Below are 21,712 nucleotides of genomic sequence, written 5' to 3' on the forward strand. Positions count from 1 at the left end.
GCTTAATGTCGAAGTGTCCTTGAGTAAGACACTTAACCCCTTGCGTCCTCTGCCATCGGTGAAAATGTGTGTCAATTGGTGAATGCAAACTGTGAAGTGTTTTGGATAGAAGGTCCTATAAATGCACCATTTACAATTTACTTACATTTGTATCCATGTCCTCCCTTGTTTCCTCCCCCATTCCCATTCACCCATTTCCGGTTGCCATCCTCCATCTCTCTCTACCTCAAGGAGGTCAGGCGGTTCATGTTGATTGCCATTTTCTGAGCATGTAGAGCCAATATTTTGTATCATGGCAACATTGTAGGAGGGGATGAAGCAGAGAAAAGAGCAAAAAAAATACAGATCGCACTCCTCAGTGCATAAGAAGAGAACTGAGAGAGGTGGAGTTTGGCAGAGACAAGGCTCTGCTGAGACTTTGGTCTTGGAAATGAGATGATAACCACATTGAGCCAAACTAAGAACTAGCCAAACACATGAAGACTCAAGAGAAAGAGTGGAAATAAACCTGGCCACATGTACAGTATATCATGGTGCAAGTCTCTTGAGCCAGAAATCAGTATCGCTTTGAAAGTTAAAGGGATATTTCACTTTCAAATAAAATAAACAAAAGAAATATGAAAATAAATGAAAAAAGTAATGGAAAGATCTCGGCCCCCTCACGCATTAGAATGTCCTAATGCGTGAGGGGCCGTGATTTTTCCATTACTTTTTGCATTCATTTTTAAAAATGTTTTAATGTTTATTTTATTTGAAAATTAAATATCCCATTAACCTATATCCCTATATACTTTGTCGTCCAACAAATAGCGAATATATCTACCAGCTGTGTTGTAGATCGATCGGCTATGCAGCTATGTGACTTTATATGAGATGTGATCCCACATCAGTGCCCTTTGTGAAGCTATAGCCTATTTCTACTGACCCTGCTCAGTAAAGTCCTTACTGAGTGTTAACGGACTTTCATAGTCAATTAAAGTAGTAAGTTGTAAGTAAATTAACACTCAGAATTCTGCTGCGCGTTTCCAGTGATCCCATTCCAGAGGGCGATCTTGATACGGACCTCTTTAAGAAGTTGAAAAGTGCTGCTTAGATGGGAATGACTACTCCACTCAATACCCTGATTACAATGTTTGCACCTGAAGTCACTATTTAGTCTCCGATTAGATGAAATGACTCAAAACGCGTGTCTACTGTCGATCAGCATTTCCACCAGCAATACTGAGCTACATCTTCAGACGCCACATTACGTTTTATATTCACGGAGACCACAAGTGGAGGTAAATGCAATTTCCCATAGAAAGGAGGTGTCATTCACTGCCGACATTTTTCCCTTTTCTCCTTCGTACATAATAGTGTTTTGTATTTGTTGATGACATGTATTATTGTGTTGTTTTTTAATGCTATGTTGATGAATTGAATTCATAGGACCACAATGAAAACAAGTCCCCAGGACGTTTTTGCGTTATTCTTTTAGCCTTAATGTCTGACTGTACCTTGTGCCGTTTACATTTCTCACTAATAAAGTATTCAATCAATCAAAAAACGGTCGAGGTGGATTGCTTTAAAGGTCAATTGACGCTCTATCATTTTGGGTTGTTTCTGTATTCAGGTCAGGAAGGAAGAGAGTGACAAACCACTATTTTGTCTGGTGGGAGGGAGGGAGGAGGAGGCTGGAAGCCCTGCAGGAGCTGCTGAGTCATCATCATGCTGGCAAGGAGGCAGACGAGAGGTGGAATCTGTGTCTGAGCTGGCAGGCTGGCACAGTTACCATGGCACAAATAGCCTGTGTGCATCAAGGAGAACTGCGACGACTCTGCGGGAGGGCAGGGTAAGAAACGGGGCAGAGACCGGGGGCGATGCCAAGCCGAGCACTCGTGTCCCCGTCTCAGACCCAGACAGCCAAAGTGCTAGTGCGCCATCAGGGACACGCAGATGGTTCGCTCCTACGTGGATGTGGGTGTTAATACAGAGCTGAGGGCAAAAACTTGTCCTCACTGCAGCAAGGCAACCCACACTGTTCACACTGACTGCATCTCAGCAGATGAACACGTGTTCCCCTACATGTAAAAAAAAAAAAAAAAAGGCTTCTCTGCCCACAGTCAAACACAAAACACAAGAGGGTGAGAAAAATAAATCCATGTTTTTGTAAGTAGGGTTATAATAGAACAATGTGAGTCCCTGTGATCTTATTGAAGACAAAGGTTTCTGCGATTCAAACACAGAGTTGGGAGTTTAATGGCAGGACACAGCCTTTATGGAGAAAAAAAATCATCTGCATTCTGAAAAGGAAAAGTTTTTTTTTGTATGAGAGAGAGAGAGAGACAGAGAGAGAGAGAGTGAGAGAGACGTGGATCTGGAATGACTTGTGAATTATGTTTTGTAATAATGATTGATAATAAGCATATCTGAAACCCTAAAAGGGAAAGGGGTCGTCTTCACATCAAGTACAAGTTCACCCAGTGCTGTTGCACTCAATTCTGTGCTTGATCTGTGCTTTGGCTCTTTTTTTTTACTGCGGTTAATTTGCATATTCATACAGATGTACTGCTATTTAGGGACATTACACTTTACATGTGTCATCGTGCAAACACATAAGTGGGGAAAGAAACCTTTAGGGAGGATCTATGGGGAGAGGGTCAGCTCAGTGATGCTTAAAGAGTTGAAAGAATCCAGGCTTGAGACCTCTGCTATTAATCAAGGCATGCCAGGCAGCTAGCTAACTAACAGCTGGGAGAGCTGCCATAATTGCACCAACCGACTCTATGCGTTTGGAAGAAACGCTCATTTAACTGATGGAAACCCTCCTCCCTGGCCAAGGGCCTCATCAAACAGGAGATTAAGGAGATGGAGTGAAAAGCCCCCCCGCACAGTCCTGTGGCCCCCCTAGCAGACCCTGTGGAATCTACAGCCCCATCAGGTCTAGCCAAGTCCCCATCTCACAGCCCTTTCATTCAGCAGCCGCCTCCCCTCACAATGTGAGGAATGTAATCAGATGCAAATGCCTCCATCTTCATGTAAACGCTCACTCATACGTGTTTGTGCACGTGCCCCCCCCCCCCTCTCTCTCTCTCACACAGACACACTTTCTACAAGGATCCAGCATGGAAGGTTTTGTTCCAGATACAGTGCAACTCAGGGTCATTTATTTTACAGTACACACATATGCATGCACATACAAACACTGATCAAATGTAATGAGACAATATATGGCTTATTATCAGCCGAGATCCCATCCCCACCTCCTCTCCTCCGACCCCTACACCAGTACCACCCTGGTATACACTGGATCGCTGCCAGGTCCCTTTGCAAAATGGACATGCATTCTTGAGCAAACTTTTAGTTTTTCTTCATTTTTCTTCATATCCCATAAAGCTGTGTAAAGTTTGATTTCCTTTTAGGACAACATACAACACCCTCTGGCAATATTGCATGACAATATAGGCAGGCACTATTTGAAGAGAGACACAAGCATGGACTCTGAGAGCCCAGCACACATTGCAGAAAATTAGCTAGACTGGGTGATGAAGTTTGATTACATTTAGGGGTGTAACAGTTAATCAAAGTGATCGATTTGGTAGATTTTAAAAAATCACTGATTTTAATAAATATAGATTTATTCTGCGTTGAAAGATCGATTATTCAATTAATCAATAGAATAATTGCTAAGAAAATAATTTGCAGCATTTCCAAATTTCCATTTTAGGGCTCAGAGAAAAGATGCAAGTATGACTTCATTCGTGTGTATATGCGTACCTCAAATATCTCATAAGACAACCCAGCAACAGAAGCTACAGCAAGGGAAAGTGAGAGAAGTTGAGGGTTTTACACTTACAGCATTCATTGTGAAGACGGCTGGTGGGTGTTGTAAACAACTGGTTTGGGGTCCTTTGAGGGGGTTCCAGGGGGTCCCCAGCAAATTGAACAGTTTAAACACTTAAGCTAATTAACCTATTATTATATTTTTCGGACATTCGAAAATAGCTGATTTACAAGCTCACAATGTGCCGTGATGCGTTGTGTGAGCTTATATATCTGCCATTTTGGAAAAGTTTGACAAATCTTCAGGGAGTCCCTGTCCCTAGGCACTATTATTTTCAAATGGGGGTCTAAATACTTATCAATTTGGGCATCCTGACTTGATAAAAATGTTTAAGAACCACCGTTATAAACTACATCCCCATTGGTCACCATGGGGACTCAGACATTCATTGTCGGACTGCTCTCAAAATACTTGAAACCACCAATTCAAACACCGTCTTTGTGACCTTAAGCCATGTTTGCAGACAGAGGAATGCACAAACACTGCTCCTCCAAAACGACCCTCTCGCAAAGTTCACCGTGCTGGAACGACACAGTTCTCTAAAGAGCACCTTGATTTGTATCACAGTAGATCCCTTTTACCACATTTTTTACCCCCTCCTGTGTGGATTAGTCAAGCAGACAGGTTGGTCCAAGAGACGGGGGATTTTGGGTTTTAGGCATTTGCCTAATTGAGAGTTACGGGGACTGTAGACAGCTGCAATTTGCAAGCAAGGAATCAAACCAATAACCCTCACAGCTGTGTTAATGTCCAATTGGTTTTGTACTTTGTCTGACAGAAAGGTGAACAGGGTCACTCTCCCTGGTAGGACTGGCTTGGTTGACATTTGGGGGCCCCCAAATGTCAACCAAGCCAGTCCTACCACCAATGTCTTAACCACATGAACCTGTGCGTACCAATTCTGGACAATGGACATGTTATAATAGGTGAACATTCTGCTTTTTCGTGTTTTCGCTCAGATCATGCGTCGCCTAATCTGAAATAAATAAAATACCATGCATTGCCAAAATATGGTCCTTACACACAGGAAATATTTATTTTGCGCGATTCATTCGCATTAATTTAAACTGCTATTTGTGCCATGGGTACATACACACAGAATGCAAATATATGGCGCAATGTAGTAATGTTTGGAAACAAGGTTGATTTTTCACCACAAATAAATGAATCCAACTGTATGAATAATGCATGATAAAATTAATAGTTTGACACATTTTCAGATTGTTTATTCATCACGTTACCGGTGTGTAAGGACCTTAAAGTCAGAGCATTTTCTTCGTCTTCCTGACAGAAAATTCCTCTGTGGTTCTGAATATAGGATATAGGTGGACATAATCATAAAAATACAGATAAAATAATGCCTATCAAATTATAGATATTTAGTGAGGTAATAAACCTTATTCCGGCTGAAATATGTCTGTTTCTGTGAGTTTTGTTTTACATTTAAACCTATACAGTACATACTAGTGTAAGTGGATAAGATATCATATGATTGATTATCAGGATTATCAAATTGAGTATTCTTAAACAAGGTCAAAATGTGTAATATTAAAGAACATTTAAGGCTCATTTTTTGCGAACGCGGAAGGAGGCGCGCCTCCGCCCAAGTGGAGCTTACTATGAAACCGTGCTCGGGTTGTGTGTGTGTGTGTGTGTGTGTGTGGCTCTGTGGCTCTGTGTGCACTGCCTGTGTGCAGCCGCGCCCCCATGTGACTCACGCTCTCATTGGCTGCTGACAGATCTCAGAGTGGAGCTTACTATGAAACCAACCCAATCGCCCCCCCAAACACGGTGAAATAGCACGGATTGACAAACGGCAATTCCGTGCATAGATGACTAGGAACTCCGAAACTCCGTGCATAGGAGAACCATATCCCCTCAATTAACTTCAATACGAGGCAGAGTCAGTCACGTGACTTTCTCTCTACGCTCTCCCCATCACGGTGAAATAACACGGATTACAAGTCCGTAAATACACAACATAACAATTTTAAAAAGACACAAAAAAATAGGGCTGCGTTCGCTTCCCGCGTTCGCGCGTCTTACTTGTTATGTACTACCCAATAGCCCCAATAGGACATTTTGTTGCTCTGTCATCATAAGTTAAGTGTAAGCATGGCCATGGGACAAAAACACAAGGCAATCTAGGACTACCTTAAACATCACATACATGCGACTCCTCAGAAGTGGTCAACATCTCAAACGTATCTCAATTTACAACCCACAACACACAGGAGATAAAAGAGTGGTCATTGTTTACTTTGTAGACAAAGTGGTCACAGCGAAACGAGAGCCCAGCCCCGGGAAGGAAGGCAGCGACTGAAACAAAGCCATAACTTTCCCCTTAACAGCTGAGCGATAAGGCAAGGCCACTGAACCGAGTGAAGTGCTCATAAAATGTGTATTGCAGACTGTCTCCAGTGTAGTCTGGGGTTAGCAGGGGGAGAGAGGAGACGAGCCTGGAGCGGTGCAGATCTGATTTTTACTTGGTTGCATGCTGTGTTGTACACCAAAGATAGCAGGTCTACAAGATCACAATGTGTCACAGCGAGATGCCTTGCGAGCTTGTAGATCGTCTATTTTCAGTGTGCGACACCCACGCGCAACTAAGTATGACTCAGGCTTATAAGTGTGTACGCGTGTCTGTGCAGACACCAGACTCTAGACTCCTCTCTCGCATTCCTCACTTGCTTTACCTCCAGATTTGAACCCAGAACAGCAGAAATCAATAACCCCAAAGAGATGAAGTGGGGGAGCTGAAGGACTATAGCAGTTGCTGAAATAGGACCAAAGTGTAGCACACACACAAAACTCAGCCTTTTCTCCTTTCCCTCCCTCCAAGTTCCTGTCTCCTGCTGAGAATACAGTGCCCGCCAGTCCCAGACGGCTCCTCTCATCGTGATATGTTTGGGCTACATACGGCTTATGATTATTAAAGGCTCAAGGAAGACCCCCTCCCCCTCTAAAAATAACATTGCCAACAGTTCTGGAATGGAACAATGAGCAGAAACAGGCAAATTCATCCCACATGGCATGCGTTCCTCCCCAGCCTGCTCCCTCGTCTGATGCCAGCTTCATGGCTAATACTGCGTTGCACGACCGCATCGACACCCACGTAAAAAAGGGATGATCAACAGAATAAGAGTAAAAGCCCTGCTAGTGGGCCCTAGTACTGCGCCTCCTTACACCCAAACAAACCAAAGTGGTTTTACATTCATCTTGCAATCTGCCTAACAGCTATCTATCTGAGGCCAAAATGGCAAAATGGACATTTTGGCCTCAGGGTGGCACGTTAAGGTTCATCCTCCAGGGAGCACGAATGGTGCTCACTGCTCAACGAGTTTCATGGCAATCCACCCATCAGATTTTGAGATATCTTGTTTGGGACCATAGTGTTTGGGTGGACGGACAAGGATGGCAATGTAGATGGCTCGCGTTTTTTTGTTGTTGTAGAAAATCGGTTATTTCATTGAGCTATGAGGCAGTGGGATGAAGTATAAATTAAGCTTCACTGCTAATCCAAACAGAACTAAACCTGTCAGCATGCCATGCACGCACGCACACACATTCAGACACATATACACATAGATAGCCCAGACCACTACGCACTAGGCTCACAGCTGACAGATCTTTAGAGACTGCTACTCTGTCGCTCAAGTCTCAGTCAAGCATTGACCCCCTTTTCTAAATGCCCCTCTATCTCCCTCCCTCCTTCCGTCTCTCTCTCTCTCACTCACACACACACACACACACACACACACACACACGTCATATACAGTGACATACAGTATCTCTTCCCTCTGCCCCCTCCCCCAACCCAAGAGCCACCTACACGGTAGTGCAGTGCACTGCTCCTCAGACTCTTGCTCAGACTTGAAGCCGTCGATCTCCGTCTCAGTCTGGGAGCAAGGCGCAGTCTGTTGTTAATGACAGAGTGTGTAACCTGATCCCCCCCCCCCTTGGAGCTAACGCTTCCCTCTCTCTCTTAGCTCTCACATTGTTCCAAACCATACAGCCAGCTGCTACTGACAGCCAAATTACTGTGCAGAGAAATGATTGCTGTCGGAGGACTATTCAGAATCGGAAGACTATTCCCCCCTTCCCTCTCGCTCGCCCCCTGCGTTCTGAAATGTGCGGGGCTCTGTGGGCAAATTATACACTTTGTGGCTCTTACAAAGAGCAGCTGCGGAAGAGATCTGATGAGCAGAGGCCAACTTATATCTGCTCCAAAAGTACTAATGACTTGGATGAGGCCTCTGGTATGGAGGTTAATTAACAGCCCCTCAGATTCATCTCAAAGGACTGTTCTGCAGTTTGCTGAGCATATTATATAATCATATATTATTCAAATGTTTTGCTTTACGACTCACTTGAACAATGTTAAGTGTTTTAATAACACATTCACAAGTTACCTAACTTTACATTTCTATTCAGAAAGGGAAAAATCAAACCACATCAAAACATTTGTAAAGCATTTTTTGCTAACAAATGATGACCTAGACATAGTCTTGGCCAAATCCGGCTTTTTAAAAAAAGGGCACAGACAGCCAGCCACTATCCCACAGTAGGGAATGTATTAAGAGGCCAGATAAACTCTTAGCTCTGAGGGACTAGGTTACCACAGATAGCCCAGATTGAAACAGAGCCACTGACCCAAGGAAAAACATTGACAAGGCCAGCCATAAGAGACAGGTTGAAGGAGAGAGGGCTAATCAGAGAAGGTTCTGGGTGACTGGCTATCATCAAGCTAGTGGCCTTCACCTCAGAACGGGAGACCAGAGAAGAACCCCTGGTGTCTGACCCACGTCCCAGCACAGACTGACTGACGTCCCACTATCTGACCACTATCAGCCAGCCTCTGGGAAGCAAGCCACGGAGCACACCAGGCGCCCACAAAAAGCAATCTGGACTCAAAAGGCAGGGGACGGAATCAGATACAGGGCGCCGCAGAGCACTTCCAGATCACCAGCCAACCACACAAACACAGCACCACAAAAGACCACATTGTTCGTGGACCAAAATGCCCCGTAACCAAGCTGTGATTTTTTAAATTTAAACTAGCAATATTTTCTCCATTTCCCTATTCTGTTTGTTTGGTAAATCGTTTCATCCATGGCAATTAAATCATAATTGAAATAATCGATATTCCCAAGTGTGTGTATTCCTACTATAGTCTAGTTCACGGCGGCAGACTCAATCTCACCACCACAATTCAACAACGGTGTGTCAACATTGAGGTAATCGGCATTAACCCCCACCCCAATTTATAAATGAAAGGTGTGAGACTTGCCATGGCATCTCAACATCATAGACATAATTAGTCAAGCCACACAACTAAACCTTAAATAAAATAAAAAAGGATTTGTGTAAGACTTGGTTGGCACTGCGATAAACATTCAAAAGGCTTAAAGAGCAGAGGTTCAAATTGACCCAATGATGCCATGAGGCTGCTCCTTCAGGTGCCTAGATGGCATAGTGCCAGTTAACTAGTATGTCCTCTGGTGTCCCTACTCCCTATGCGTGAAGCACTTTTAAAGGCACTCGCTGTAAGTCAGTGGTTCTCAAACCTTTTCATGTCAAGGACCCCCAAATTGACACTTACTTAGCCCAAATAACCCTCATTTGAAAAGATATGCCAGGAACCCCCAAGAGAAGATTTTTACGTCTCTAGCAGTGATTCTCAACCATTTTAATCTCAAGGACCTCCAGTTTGACATGCATTAGGCTACGGACCCCAATTTAATGGCATTTCTATCTCTGGGACCCAAATTTCGATTGTAAAATCTATGTTAATTTAACTCTGAAAGTGTCCAAATTGGACCCGTTAGGGTCCATTTGTAGACTCTCTGAGTTACAGACCCATAAGGGCCCATTTGGTTCCTATTCCTAACCATTTATCATTTAGCTGGGGACCCCCTGGAACCCCCTCAAGGACCCCACTTTGAGAACCACTGGTGTAAGTACCTAGGTCTGGGTCAGGGAACAGCATTACTGAGGTGTTGACCAACCCATGGAAGAACTGTTCTTGTTAACACACTGACAAGTCAGCCTCCAATTGAACTCATGATTTAAACCTAATAATTGAATTTTATTTGTATTGTGTGACTCATGTCTCTTACTACATGGACCCTGGAGAGTCTCAAATAATGATTGAATTGAAAGTGGTATGTTTTATTATTTTTTACTGTATGTGCTTAGTTAAACTTGATCTACTACCCCCCTGCTTAGTATACACTAGATCTACCCCCCCCCCCACACACACACACAATCAGGACAATCACCTCTGAATGCCTTCAGTTTAGCATTACCACCTTTCCTAATGAAGTTTGCACCCCCTCACCAGGCAGTGGTAGCGTCACCTTTAGGTTTGCCCTGCAATCTTAACACATTACTAGACCCATTTCCTGTCTGCTGCACTGTTCTAGGGGCCCACGAATCCCTCAGTTTGAGTCCTGTCCCCAAATAATTTTAGATAATGGCACTATGCTGAGTTTATGGTGTACTCTGGGCAGAGCTCAGCCTACATAATATATATTCATGGCACCAGCTTTCCCTTTAAACCAAGGCGAGATTTAACTGATTACTCCACATGCAGACTAATCAATGTGTTCACCAATGTCGTTAAATATTCATAGGGTTCTCCCCCTCCATGGTGCAGGAGCCATTGTGATGCTTAGTTCCCTGCGTGGGATGGAGACACGATCAACGACCCTCCCAATAGTGTTGGCATGACAAAGAACTACAAAAGTGACAACTAGCTGCAATGTTGTGTCCCCCCCCCCCATCCCATTAAACGTGAAAACCACATAAGACAAAAAAAAGTAACCATGAAAATAAGACAATCCCACGCCGGGGTCAGTTTATTCGACGCATACATTTTTCTATCACCCAGAACTCTTATTATAGGCTATTAATTTGAGCATGAGCTACACCCCACGTTTAGTCTCAATAGACGATCCTTTCTCTTGTTTTTTTTAGCCTAGGTTCTAATGTATTAGAAGGGATCATCAAAAACTAGAAACCAAAGTATGTAAGTAAAATATAGGCTACCTACCATACGATTGGAAAAGGATTTGAAGGGAGAGGTTGAATTCCTTGAAGGCTACTTTAAGGCAATGACACTTCAAAGACTATAAAACAAAACTTCACAAAATGCTGATTTAATGTTCCGAGAACCCAAATCAGAGAACCCGGTGTGGCACAAACACTTGTGCTTTGGAATTCCCACTTTAAGCAGAACAAAATGCCCCAAACTTACCTCGCATTCAATACTTCAGTTCGTAGAAGTCGAACTACTCTGCCATCTCCCGAGAATTCACCGACAATAATAATACCCGATTTGTTTTGATGTGTAAAAAGCACCGCCGGCGTACAGAAAACATTGTCCTTCGTTCAATTACTCGACACGACGGGGAGATAGTTACGCTACGTTCATAATCCAAAGTTGATCCAAAGTTGCAATAATATAATGTTACTTCTTCGCCCGTGTTCCATTGGAGATCGCAAAAGTTCTTCTTGGAATAATAGCACACGGAGCGGTGGCGAACTGCCTGCGTCTGCTGCTGCCTGCCCTGGCTGCGCTGCGCTGCGACGGCCGAGCGGCTGGATTGGAGGCAGCGTTGCCAGATTCTGTGAGAGAAATAAGCAACCGGTGTCTAGGAAAACATTAACAAGCCCAAAATAAGCGACTGGGCCAGTGGTCTTCAACAGGGGGTCCGGGGCCCCTAGAGGGTCCTCAGAGTTACTACAGGGGGGCCGCCAAATCTTTGTGTGATAGGATCTTTTTTTTCCTTCACATTAACCACTTCAACCCTAGCATGATGTAGTAGGCTAACATGCATTTTCTGAGGAGAACTTTAGCCAAAAAATAGCATATCTACATAAGCGAGGCAAAGAGGTTTGGTATAGGAAAAAAAGAGTACAGAGTGAAAGGTCAAGTTTACTGAGTACTGAGGGTAAAGTGGTTAAATGTTAAATGTCACATTAACATGAATTCAACATGATAGTGCTACCCAACAAGTCTATATGAAGCTATCTATGAACAAGTCTAATTTGCAACACAATTTTATACAATATATAGTGGGGGTCCCTGCTTCATCTCTCTCTCAGCTAAGGGGTCATTCAACAAAGAAAAATGGTGGAAAATCTTGGGGAGGAAAAAGGATTTTTTTTTGCCATTAAAATGTTTGAGAACCAACATTAGGAAATAAGGAGCCCAAATACCGGCAAAGCAACTACACTTTAGAAACAAGCCGCAACTATATGATCTTTTATATTATGTTTTTCATAGTAGTTTATATTTGTCTGTCATTAAATGTTTCGATGAATTGAATACAAAGGACCTCAATGGAAACATGGGTTTAAAATCCTCTTAGCAGACCTTATATTTAACTGTACTTAACTGTACTTTCCTGTGTATTTTTTTTGCAAACTGCTAATAAAGTATTTAGTATTCAATCAATCAATCAATCAACTACCAATATTTACAAGCAACTTTACAGAAAAACAAGCATAGTCGCTTGTAATAAGCGGACATGGCAACACTGATTGGAGGAGGAAGTTGCCTTGCAACTCACTGTAATTAGAGGACCATTACCACATCATTTCCTCTGCGCATGATCCACACTCAGCCGCTAGGGGCAGCGGTTTTCAAAGTGTGGTCCGAGGGGACCACCACTGGGTCCTTGAGGGAGTTCCATGGGGTCCACCACCGCAAAATGAGGAGTGGTTTCATTTAAAGTCATAATGTGTACATTTTTCACAATAACTATTCCACGTGTGTTTTTTTGACAACTTCTCTAACACTATTTTTAGTGTTTTCGAGCTGCTGTCCAACCAAAATGATGCAGGCATCGGAATATACCAAACAATTATTTATTTATGTACTTTGAAGTTAAAACTTGGTTTACCCTGGTTTAAAACAATCATTTTGGAGGCATGTTTTTAGCTGAATCCTAGGAATTGCAGTTACAACACGGTGTCACCAAAAAGACTACTAAAATAGATTACACATTAGGTCTTTTATGGTCTTTACTGAATAATTAAATTCATTTGAAAGTATTAAAATGCAAAAAGAATGTAAACTTATTGCATTTAGATCATTTCATTTAACCAATATCTTCTATCAAGCATATGTGTATCTCATGTAGGCCTATCTCATATCTCATCTCATTAAGCCCATGGCTCAGTGAATGAAAGGGGGTCTGTGTCATAAAAAGGTTTTTATTGCACATGTAAATAATGGGCGTTTAATAATGAAGCAGTGTTTTTGAAATGTTATGGTATGAACTTGGAAAGTATATAAAAAGAAAAAAGAAAGAAATGGACACAAGTCACAAGATTAAACTAGCATGGGGAGAATGTGACTTGTTCGTCATTAAATAAAATATCCAAACATGATCATATAATAACAATGACATGTCTTGTAATGGTAACCGGAACACTCGCCCCAAAACACACTCACCCCCATTTCATTCGCTGAACGCTCTCATCCCCAGAGGCAGAATACTCGCCCCACTTGGCGTGGAACGCTCGCCCCCAGCGAGAACAGACTACAGCCCCTAATATTAAGTTAGTAACTTAATACAACGAATGAGGTACGCCATCTGAAGCGGACTTGAGCCACGAGAGACACCACCAAGCGAGCCGGTAGGCGAGCGTTGTGAAGTCCGCTTCAGCCGACTCAGCGCGGTTCGAGTTACATCCCAACAGGGACAGAATCACCCCCCCCCCCCCGCCCCCATAGTCTTGGTACCCCTATGACATCAAATGTGGCTGAGTAGGTTCTGGTGGCCAGAAATACCTGGTGGGTCCGACCGTCCGACCATTCCGAGGTTGCCGGATTGGACTGGGCCGAGTGGACTTTGGTGGCCAGAAATAAGTGGGTCCGACCGTTCCGAGGTCGTCGGATTTGACCCGGGGCAAGTGTGTTTTGGGGTGAGTGTTCTTGCATTCCTTGTAATTTTTTATTTTTTTACTTGCAGGTTTTCAAATGTCACACCTGCACATTGATAATTTAATATATTTTGGTCAAATACTCTTTATTTATGATGTTGGTCATACCTTGAATTTGAACTATTAAAAAGTTAAAGCTCTAGAGTTCGAGAGTTTGTTCAGTAACAGTCTCTCCAGCTCTTTAATAAACAGAAAATACATTTTCAGATGCGTTATAGGGCCATTTAGCTTCAAATATATATTTTTTCAAAACAAATTGTGTCTGGTCTATTTTTAATCACTTCCAATTTCACTCTTATATCCTGATACTCATGTACCAGTACCAGACTAGGCCTACTTCAATAACACAGGCACAACACCAGAGGGAGCCCCCTGATATCACTCAACCCTGATTCGGCACAAACATGGGGTCAAATTCGTTCTACTGCTATGCCACCAAAATGTGGAATGCCCTTCCAACAAACATCAAAAAGTGTAACTCCTTACCCTCCTTCAAAACCACCATAAAAGAGCACCTGTCTGCAATTTGTAAATGGTCCCAGAAAAGCCCTCTATAAGCTTACCAGAAATACCCCCCCTATTTACTGTACTATAGCCTAGTGTTGATCATGTCTAGTTTATTTTTGTATATTGTATGTGTTTAAATGTCTTAATGAATTGAATACACAGGACCACAATGGAAACATGCCCATAGGGCTTTTGTGTTATCATTTTAACAATCATTATAAATCGTACCTCTGTACTAATTGCAAACTGTAAAAGTATTAAATCAATCTGTATGAGTTTGTTCTCCTGATTGGATGAAATTGGTATATCCGCCCTGAAAATGTATTTTATGTTTAGCCTGGAGCTGGAGAGATTAGTGTCAGATTTCAGAATATAGCTTTTTAATACTTACTTACACTTACTTACGTACTTACTTACGTACTTACTGCCTTTTACTGCCTTTACACGCACGCACGCACGCACGCACGCACGCACGCACGCACGCACGCACGCACGCACGCACGCACGCACGCACGCACGCACGCACGCACACACACACACACACACACACACACACACACACACACACACACACACACACACACTATGACTATGCATGCACCTCATGGTACCATAGCACCACAAAGGCCTTAAAAACAAACTGGTAAGACCTGCTCACTTTGCTAGGGTGGGATGGCTCAGGGTAGAGGACAGAGTACAGCAACTTGCAATGGGCCTGGTCTACAAGCTACACTACACCACAAAGTCACCCATGTATGTTCACAAACGTCAATGAAGTCCACAATCACAACACCAGAGGGAGCTCCACTAATCACGTTCAACCCAGATTTGGTTCTATTATGCCACAAAAATGTGGAACATCAACAGTCGTAAAGGAGTGTAAATCCCTACCCTCCTTCACAACCACTCTAAAGGAGCACTTACTGTTTACTGTACATATTTTTGTTTTTGTTTTTTTCAAACTGTTTATTTGATGTTTTGCATAGTAGTGTATATTTGTCTGTCATGTTTCGATGAATTGAGTACAAAGGACCTCAATGGAAACTAGAAAAAGTGCTCCTCGGAGCACAGGTCTCCGCCAGGTCAGGTAGTTTATTGTGGGCCAGCAATGTTCGGAATTCACCAATCTGGATGGAATATGAAAAAATGATCAATTGATCACTTGACTATAGAGATCATGTGTACCGATTTGCGTGAAATTTGGATAACATCTTTAGGCTTAATATTGAAAAATGTGTTTTACATAAGTCTGCCTCCTGGTGGCGCTATAAAAGGCAAATGTGAAAAATGATTTTCCTGCCTCTAGAGAGTGTGCATACAGAGTTGCACACAGATCGGTGCAGTTATAGGTAAAAACATGAATCGGCCTGTTATAGCGCCACCATGAGGCTATTTTGAAAAAAATAATTTCAAGTGGCATTTCTTCCTCGGCCTAATGGGAATGTGTGTGCACAATTCCACGGAAATTGCATGCTGTGTTCATGATTTGAGGCATTTTGTTCAAAACGGAGCACTCCTGCAAACTTTGGAAGCCAATTTTAGCCAATCAGGATGGAATGTGAAAAATTTGAAAGACCTGTTTCGTTTAATGACTATAGAGTCACTGTGTACCGTTTTGTGGGATTTTGGGACAAAATCTGTAGAAGTACTGTAAAAAAATGTGTTTCGCACAAATCTGCCTCCTGGTGGTGCTATAAAAGGCCCATGTGAAAACTTTGGGGCAGAGGTTCTGAAATGGCATCCAGGGAGTGTGTGTGCACAGTTTCGCTGCGATCAAGCCAACGGTGCCGGAGATTAGCTGTACACAGACAGAATGACGGACGGACACACGGACACACACACGGACGGACGGACGGACAGGGGGCAAAACATACTCTCTCGCCATGCCTTTCGGCCTGGCGGAGACAACAAGCCATAGGCTTTCTTGGGTTTAAAATCCTCTTAGCTGACCTTGTATGTTCAATACACACACACACACACACACACACACACACACACACACACACACACACACACACACACACACACACACACACACACACACACACACACACACACACACACACTTTTATTTTTATATTGTAGGCCTACTTGTTGACAACAAGTACAGTTAACAAGTTGTTGTAGCCTACTATTAAAAGTTACACACCTTTAACTGAGCCATCTGCACCCATGGGCTGCATGGCTGGCCGTGTTTGAATAATGTATGAACCATTCATAGTAGCCAGGCTACTAGCCTAAAATAGGCCTACAGGCATAAGTGTAGGCTGTCATCGAAATAGATAGGCTACAATTGTTTTTGGTTGATTGTTGAAGTCTCCACTATCATGTCTGCACAATATTCTAATGAAGCTGGTTCTATCTGTGGTGGAAAAAGTACTCACATTTTGTACTCAGGTAAACGTACCAATACCACAATGTAGAAATACTCTGTTACAAATAAAAGTCCTGTATTAAAATTGTATGTATTTGAGTAAAAGTACAAAAGTATTCCCATTAAAATGAAAGTACCAAAAGTAAAAGTACTCAATGTGCAGAATGTCCCATTTCACAAGTTTCCAAATGTGTAAAAATGCTTCGAAAATAGCAGATCTACAAGCTCACAACGCAACACGTTGTGAGCTTGTATAGATAGGCTATTTTCAAATTGCCTAAGTATACATATACAGGGCTGTTGTGACTAATGTTTTGTAATAATAATCTAAATCTTCAAAGTAACTAGTAACTAAAGTCTTCAAATAATTGTAGTGGAGTAAAAGTACAATATAGCCTACCTCTGAGATGTAGAGTAGAAAAAGTACTGAAAATTGGAAACACTCCAGTAAAGTCAAAATTCCTTCAAAAGTGCACTTAAGTACAGTACTTGAGTAAATGTACTCAGTTACTTTACACCACTGATTATTTTGAGTTCTACCCATTCCAGTTCTATGTCCAACAAGTCACAGACCATGCCGTTCTACCCATTCTAGTTCTATTATGCAAGTTCCCACACATACCGTTTCTACGGCAACACACACAACCTAGCAGTAAACTCAAACTGAACTCAAGTCAAACAGAGCTCTCTAGTCTCAACGATTGGGTTAGTTAGTTAGCATCTTCCCGGTCGTAGATCAAACTTAACTCCGGGTATGTAAAAGACGAACGAAGTAGCTATAAAGTAATTGTGTGTATACTTTGTAACGTAGACTAGAAACTAACCCCAGGGGGCTGTATACTTTCATGTGAAGGCATAACGCTTTTACTATCGATAAATGCTTGGTAGCTCAATGCTAGCAAATGAAAGTTAGCAAGATTAACAATCTGGTGGGTTTCTTTTTCCATTTTCCAACAGAAAACAAACATCAATGGACATGAATTCGGATTCGGAACTTCCACCGGCAACATATGGCAAGTACAACTAATAAAGCGTCATTCATTCAGCTTTGGGTCATGTTGCTGCTGCAGGGGGGGGAGGGACCTATAAAGTTACCGTGGGCTATGGGGTGAAATGTAGATTGACATAAAGATTAAACAAAACAAAAAAATAGCAGATCTACAAGCTCATAGCGCGGGGCACCGAGAGTGATCTGTAAATAGATCTGCTATTTTTGAATAGCCAAACTATGAAATAATGGTTAAAGTGGTTCAAATCTAAAATGACACAGATGCTTTCCCGGGTTTAATGGGTTATGGGTAAAAAGTACGAAGAAAGTAACTATTTTTATCTCTTGAAAACAACAGGGTCTCATGGCACCGTGGGCCAGACATCTCACATCCCTGGATTATCACAAGGTGACAGTGGTCCTGATGAGAAGGGCCGTGGCCGCAGGGTCGGAGTCCTTGAGACAGACTCTCCATATGTCAAACTTGCAAAACAAGGGGGCCTGAGAGGTAGCTATGATCCTCTGCTTTTGCAATGTTTTTAGTTGTTCCTTTTTAAGCTACTGTCTGTATATGGTTTAAAGTTATTATTTCTCCCCACGATATAACAGATCTTTTATGGCAGGAAGAGGAGGAAATGGTTGATTCAAAATCCAACTCCTACAGACCTCCAACATGGTTCTCAGATCATAAGCCAAGGTATAGCTGTGACTTTTATCATGTTATTCTCCACATTGTCCAGTTGCATGATGAAGGTGAAATAATACTAAATAATAATAACAATAATAAAATACAATCTAAAATATAATGGATGTATGTGTTTTGTTTCAGCTTGTTTCAAACAGCTGAACAAGCAAGAGTTAACAAGCAAATTAAGCAATCACAAAATATGTAATTGCTTGTTCACTACAAACTTCAGTGTGATCAGTCTAATAAAATGATATCTTCTATACTAGGCACCCTCCTGTTTCTGCTAAATACTACTACTATTTACACAGAAAATAGCCGATCTAAAAGCTCACAATGCACCGTGAGTTTGTAGATGGGCTATTTTCACTGAAGATTTGCACCAGAATAGGGATGATAGGCTTGAAGTGGCTAAAGTGAAGGCTTTATTGGTTTTCCAGCCTAATTAACAATGAAGAGAAGAGAGACCCTGGAGCCGTTCAACAGCTACATGCCCCCTTTGCCCCCTTTGGGGGAGACAACAAGTCAGTTTGGGAGCGGAACAGTGATGGCAAGGAGAAGGTAAACAGAAACATGTGTTTGAATGTCATAGTCCCATGAGCTGTCATTACAGCTATCTCATTTCTTAAAGCCTTAGTTTGCCAAACCTCATTGCTTACGGAAATGCCTATAGAAATAACAGTTAATGGTTGATCACTTGGTGCTATACTGTTAAGCTACCCATATTCACTTCATTTAATAGTTCAGTCATGGGCCTTGTTTGTCTCAAATTATTACATTATGGCCAGTTTTCTTGTTCACAAATTGATTGCCAGAATGAAAGTCTTAGGTATAATAAATATTCTTCAGGACAAAATTTACCGGATTATGCAATAAATAAAGGAATATCCAAATTATGAACGGTTGCATACCATGGAGTCTTGAAGAAACTTAAAACTTAGCCAAAGATTTACAAGCATTTGGCTGATCGATAGTGTTATGTTTATATTATGTAAACACCAGATAATGGTTTTGTTGTTGCTGGCTTTCTCCAACAGCAGGACAATGATCCTAACAGCCAGACGGAGAAGCTATCCACTCACAACAGCCAGACGGAGAAGCTATCCACTCACAGTCATGAGACCAGCAAATTCAGGAAGACGTAAGTTTCTGTCACAAGATGGCGCTGTTGGCTTTGTTTGACAAGGTATCTAAATAATTCTTCTCAACTTGCTTATCCATGAATCAGACATTTTTTTTCTTTTAAGATAGATTTAAATGTACTGGCCCATGCTCAATTAATGTTGTATCCATCATTTATTTGAAGAGATGTTTGTAAGGACAAAAGGCCTATATCATAATTATAATAATAGTAATTTCTGACCCACTCATTGGGGTGTTTGTCAACTGTATGTTTGCACATACGAGAAATTTGTCCTCTGCATTTTACCCATCCTATATATCATACACATAGATTGACTGCAGATCTGGGTCAACATGATTCTGATTCTGGCATAATTATTTTTACCTTTATTTTACCAGGAATAGTCCCATTGAGATTCAGTATCACTTTTATGAAAATGAAACCACACAAAGCACTCTGGCTTCTAAACATCGGCAGAAGAAGATTATGTGCAGCAGGAGTGTTTGAGTTGGCTCTTCATTGCTCTGTGCAAACGTCATTATAATTTCGTAAAATGTCAATGACCTGTTCAAATTCAGCATAATCTATCTAATTCAACTAGAATTTGATGGTATCAGGGGATGGAGGTACATGTGACACGGTCAATTGTAAATGTGTAATCAGAATAGATCAATGTTAAATAATGTGGCTAGAGGTTGTCAAAACAAGGTTGTCCTCAAATGTTGTACTAAATATCCTTAATTTTTGCTTGTCCTGTTTATTTGATTCTGTCAAACTGCCTTTAAAATGTTCTCCTAGATCCTACAACAAGAAACCAGTCCCTTACAACATGGCAAAGCTCTTGAGCTTTGGTTATGTAGAGGAGGATGAACCCACCAGAACAAACAGTAATATTACTGTTATGCCTAGTAAGTATAGCTTCATGATGGTGATTTGAGGTCTAATTTTAGATAAATACAATTAAAGTAATGTAGCTTATATGTACGGTTCTACATACTTGAAACTAAGATCATGAAAATAAAAGCATGAAATTATAATGCAACTACCGTTAAGATGAACTAATGGTGATATGTACCTGGACAATTCATTTTTAGAGAAGATAGAATTCCTGACTTGCATTGTCAGAGATTTTGAGCAGCCAGCTATTTGAGTGGTTGAGTCACTCTGTGTCTGTGTGTGTGTCTGTGTGTCTCTACGTGTCTCTGCCAGCAGAAGATTTGAAGACTGGTGTATGAAGATGATAGCCACCCCGTCCACCCGAGTACAATTGTCATCATAACATGCTTTGCTGTCAGTATTCAACAAATATATCCATCTTCCAGTAACAATCATTCACATGAAATATTTTATCTCGGATATGATCCACCTCTTTCTGTGCACTTACTTAGATCAACAGATATAGGACATTGGCCTGACCAGTGCTCCAAGTGACCTAGATTCTCTCTCCTGGCTAGGTAAAAGTTAAAGGGTAACTGTTTGATTTCATTTTATCCGAGTCAGCGTCCTATCATTAAGCAACAGACCCATGTTTTCTCTTGCCTTCCATTGTATCTGATGCTGTTTTGTGTTTTTTTTTGTATTGTGTGTTTTTAGGGCTTTTAGTTTCTTTCCCTATATTAAAATGTGTTTTCATGCATTGTGTTTGATTGGGTGCATGTTTTACTATTTGTCTTACTGCTGTAGGCATCATTATCCTTTTGTTATTAAGCTCTTTTGAAACGTACAGTAGTTAAAAAAGGTGCTTTATAAATACATTTTGCTTACACTGCGTGCAGTTGCATTTCCAAGTATTTTATTTGTGGTTAATTCATCTATCAATGACCTAACATAGTGTCTCCAAACAGAAAATAGTTAATCAGGAAGAAATGAAATACAGATGTTTAAAGAAAATAGGGAATTTTAGTTTTAGTTTTCGTTGTAAAGGGATGATCCACATCGCTTAATAGCTATGAGTTACTGTTTTATTATTTTATTGTCCCTGGTTGTGATGTTATTTCTTGTTGCATATCTTTGCCACATGGCAGTGTGTTGCATTACCAATGCTAATGTTATGTAATGTTATTCCTCAATGATGCAAACTCAAACGTTCTTTGAAACAGTTGTTATGAAAGGTGACATGCAGCACTGTATACTGTATAACAATTTCTGCAATGTTGCTATCTGCTGTATTATGTATGGTATGTGTATGTGTATGTGATGATAAACACTTTGAACCTTGAACATAACATCCCTGACTGGCATCGAAGTACTGTACATAA

General features: G+C 41.5%; 2 protein-coding genes across 6 annotated transcripts in view; one reads left to right on the forward strand and one right to left on the reverse strand.

The window, feature by feature from the left end:
• The window catches only part of LOC308073853 (activin receptor type-1-like), a 29,536-nt gene extending 18,133 nt beyond the window's left edge, over positions 1–11,403 (reverse strand). Inside the window, exon 1 of the mRNA XM_080413039.1 lies at positions 11,082–11,403. The gene's annotated coding sequence lies outside the window, so the exon portion shown is untranslated. The remainder of the gene's footprint in view (positions 1–11,081) is intronic.
• Positions 11,404–17,309: 5,906 nt separating this feature from the next.
• LOC308073858 (uncharacterized protein C7orf57-like) lies at positions 17,310–21,673 on the forward strand. Of its 5 annotated transcripts, XM_080413048.1 has the most exons (9): positions 17,310–17,410; positions 17,616–17,671; positions 18,005–18,154; positions 18,256–18,343; positions 18,772–18,892; positions 19,369–19,383; positions 19,414–19,472; positions 20,253–20,362; positions 20,664–21,673. In XM_080413048.1, exons 2-9 carry the CDS (start codon positions 17,629–17,631, stop codon positions 20,687–20,689), a joined length of 612 nt encoding a protein of 203 aa, XP_080269174.1. In that variant the 5' UTR covers positions 17,310–17,410; positions 17,616–17,628; the 3' UTR covers positions 20,690–21,673. The 5 variants fall into 5 exon arrangements, with proteins under 5 accessions (XP_080269174.1, XP_080269171.1, XP_080269172.1 ...); XM_080413045.1 differs by having other exon boundaries at positions 19,369–19,472; XM_080413046.1 differs by having other exon boundaries at positions 19,369–19,472; positions 20,667–21,673.
• Positions 21,674–21,712: the final 39 nt, after the last annotated feature.

Source organism: Gymnoscopelus braueri, assembly GCF_963280865.1.
Source record: "Gymnoscopelus braueri genome assembly, chromosome: 18".
Classification (NCBI taxonomy): domain Eukaryota; kingdom Metazoa; phylum Chordata; class Actinopteri; order Myctophiformes; family Myctophidae; genus Gymnoscopelus; species Gymnoscopelus braueri.

What these genes read in the sequence shown, in the direction of transcription:
- LOC308073858 (XM_080413045.1), top strand. Translation starts at nt 17,629, where the DNA reads ATGGACATGAATTCGGATTCGGAACTTCCACCGGCAACATATG. An exon ending in AAAACAAGGGGGCCTGAGAG is followed by an intron (nt 18,155 to 18,255) that starts GTAGCTATGATC and finishes ACGATATAACAG; the next exon opens with ATCTTTTATGGCAGGAAGAG. An exon ending in TAATATTACTGTTATGCCTA is followed by an intron (nt 20,363 to 20,663) that starts GTAAGTATAGCT and finishes TGTCTCTGCCAG; the next exon opens with CAGAAGATTTGAAGACTGGT.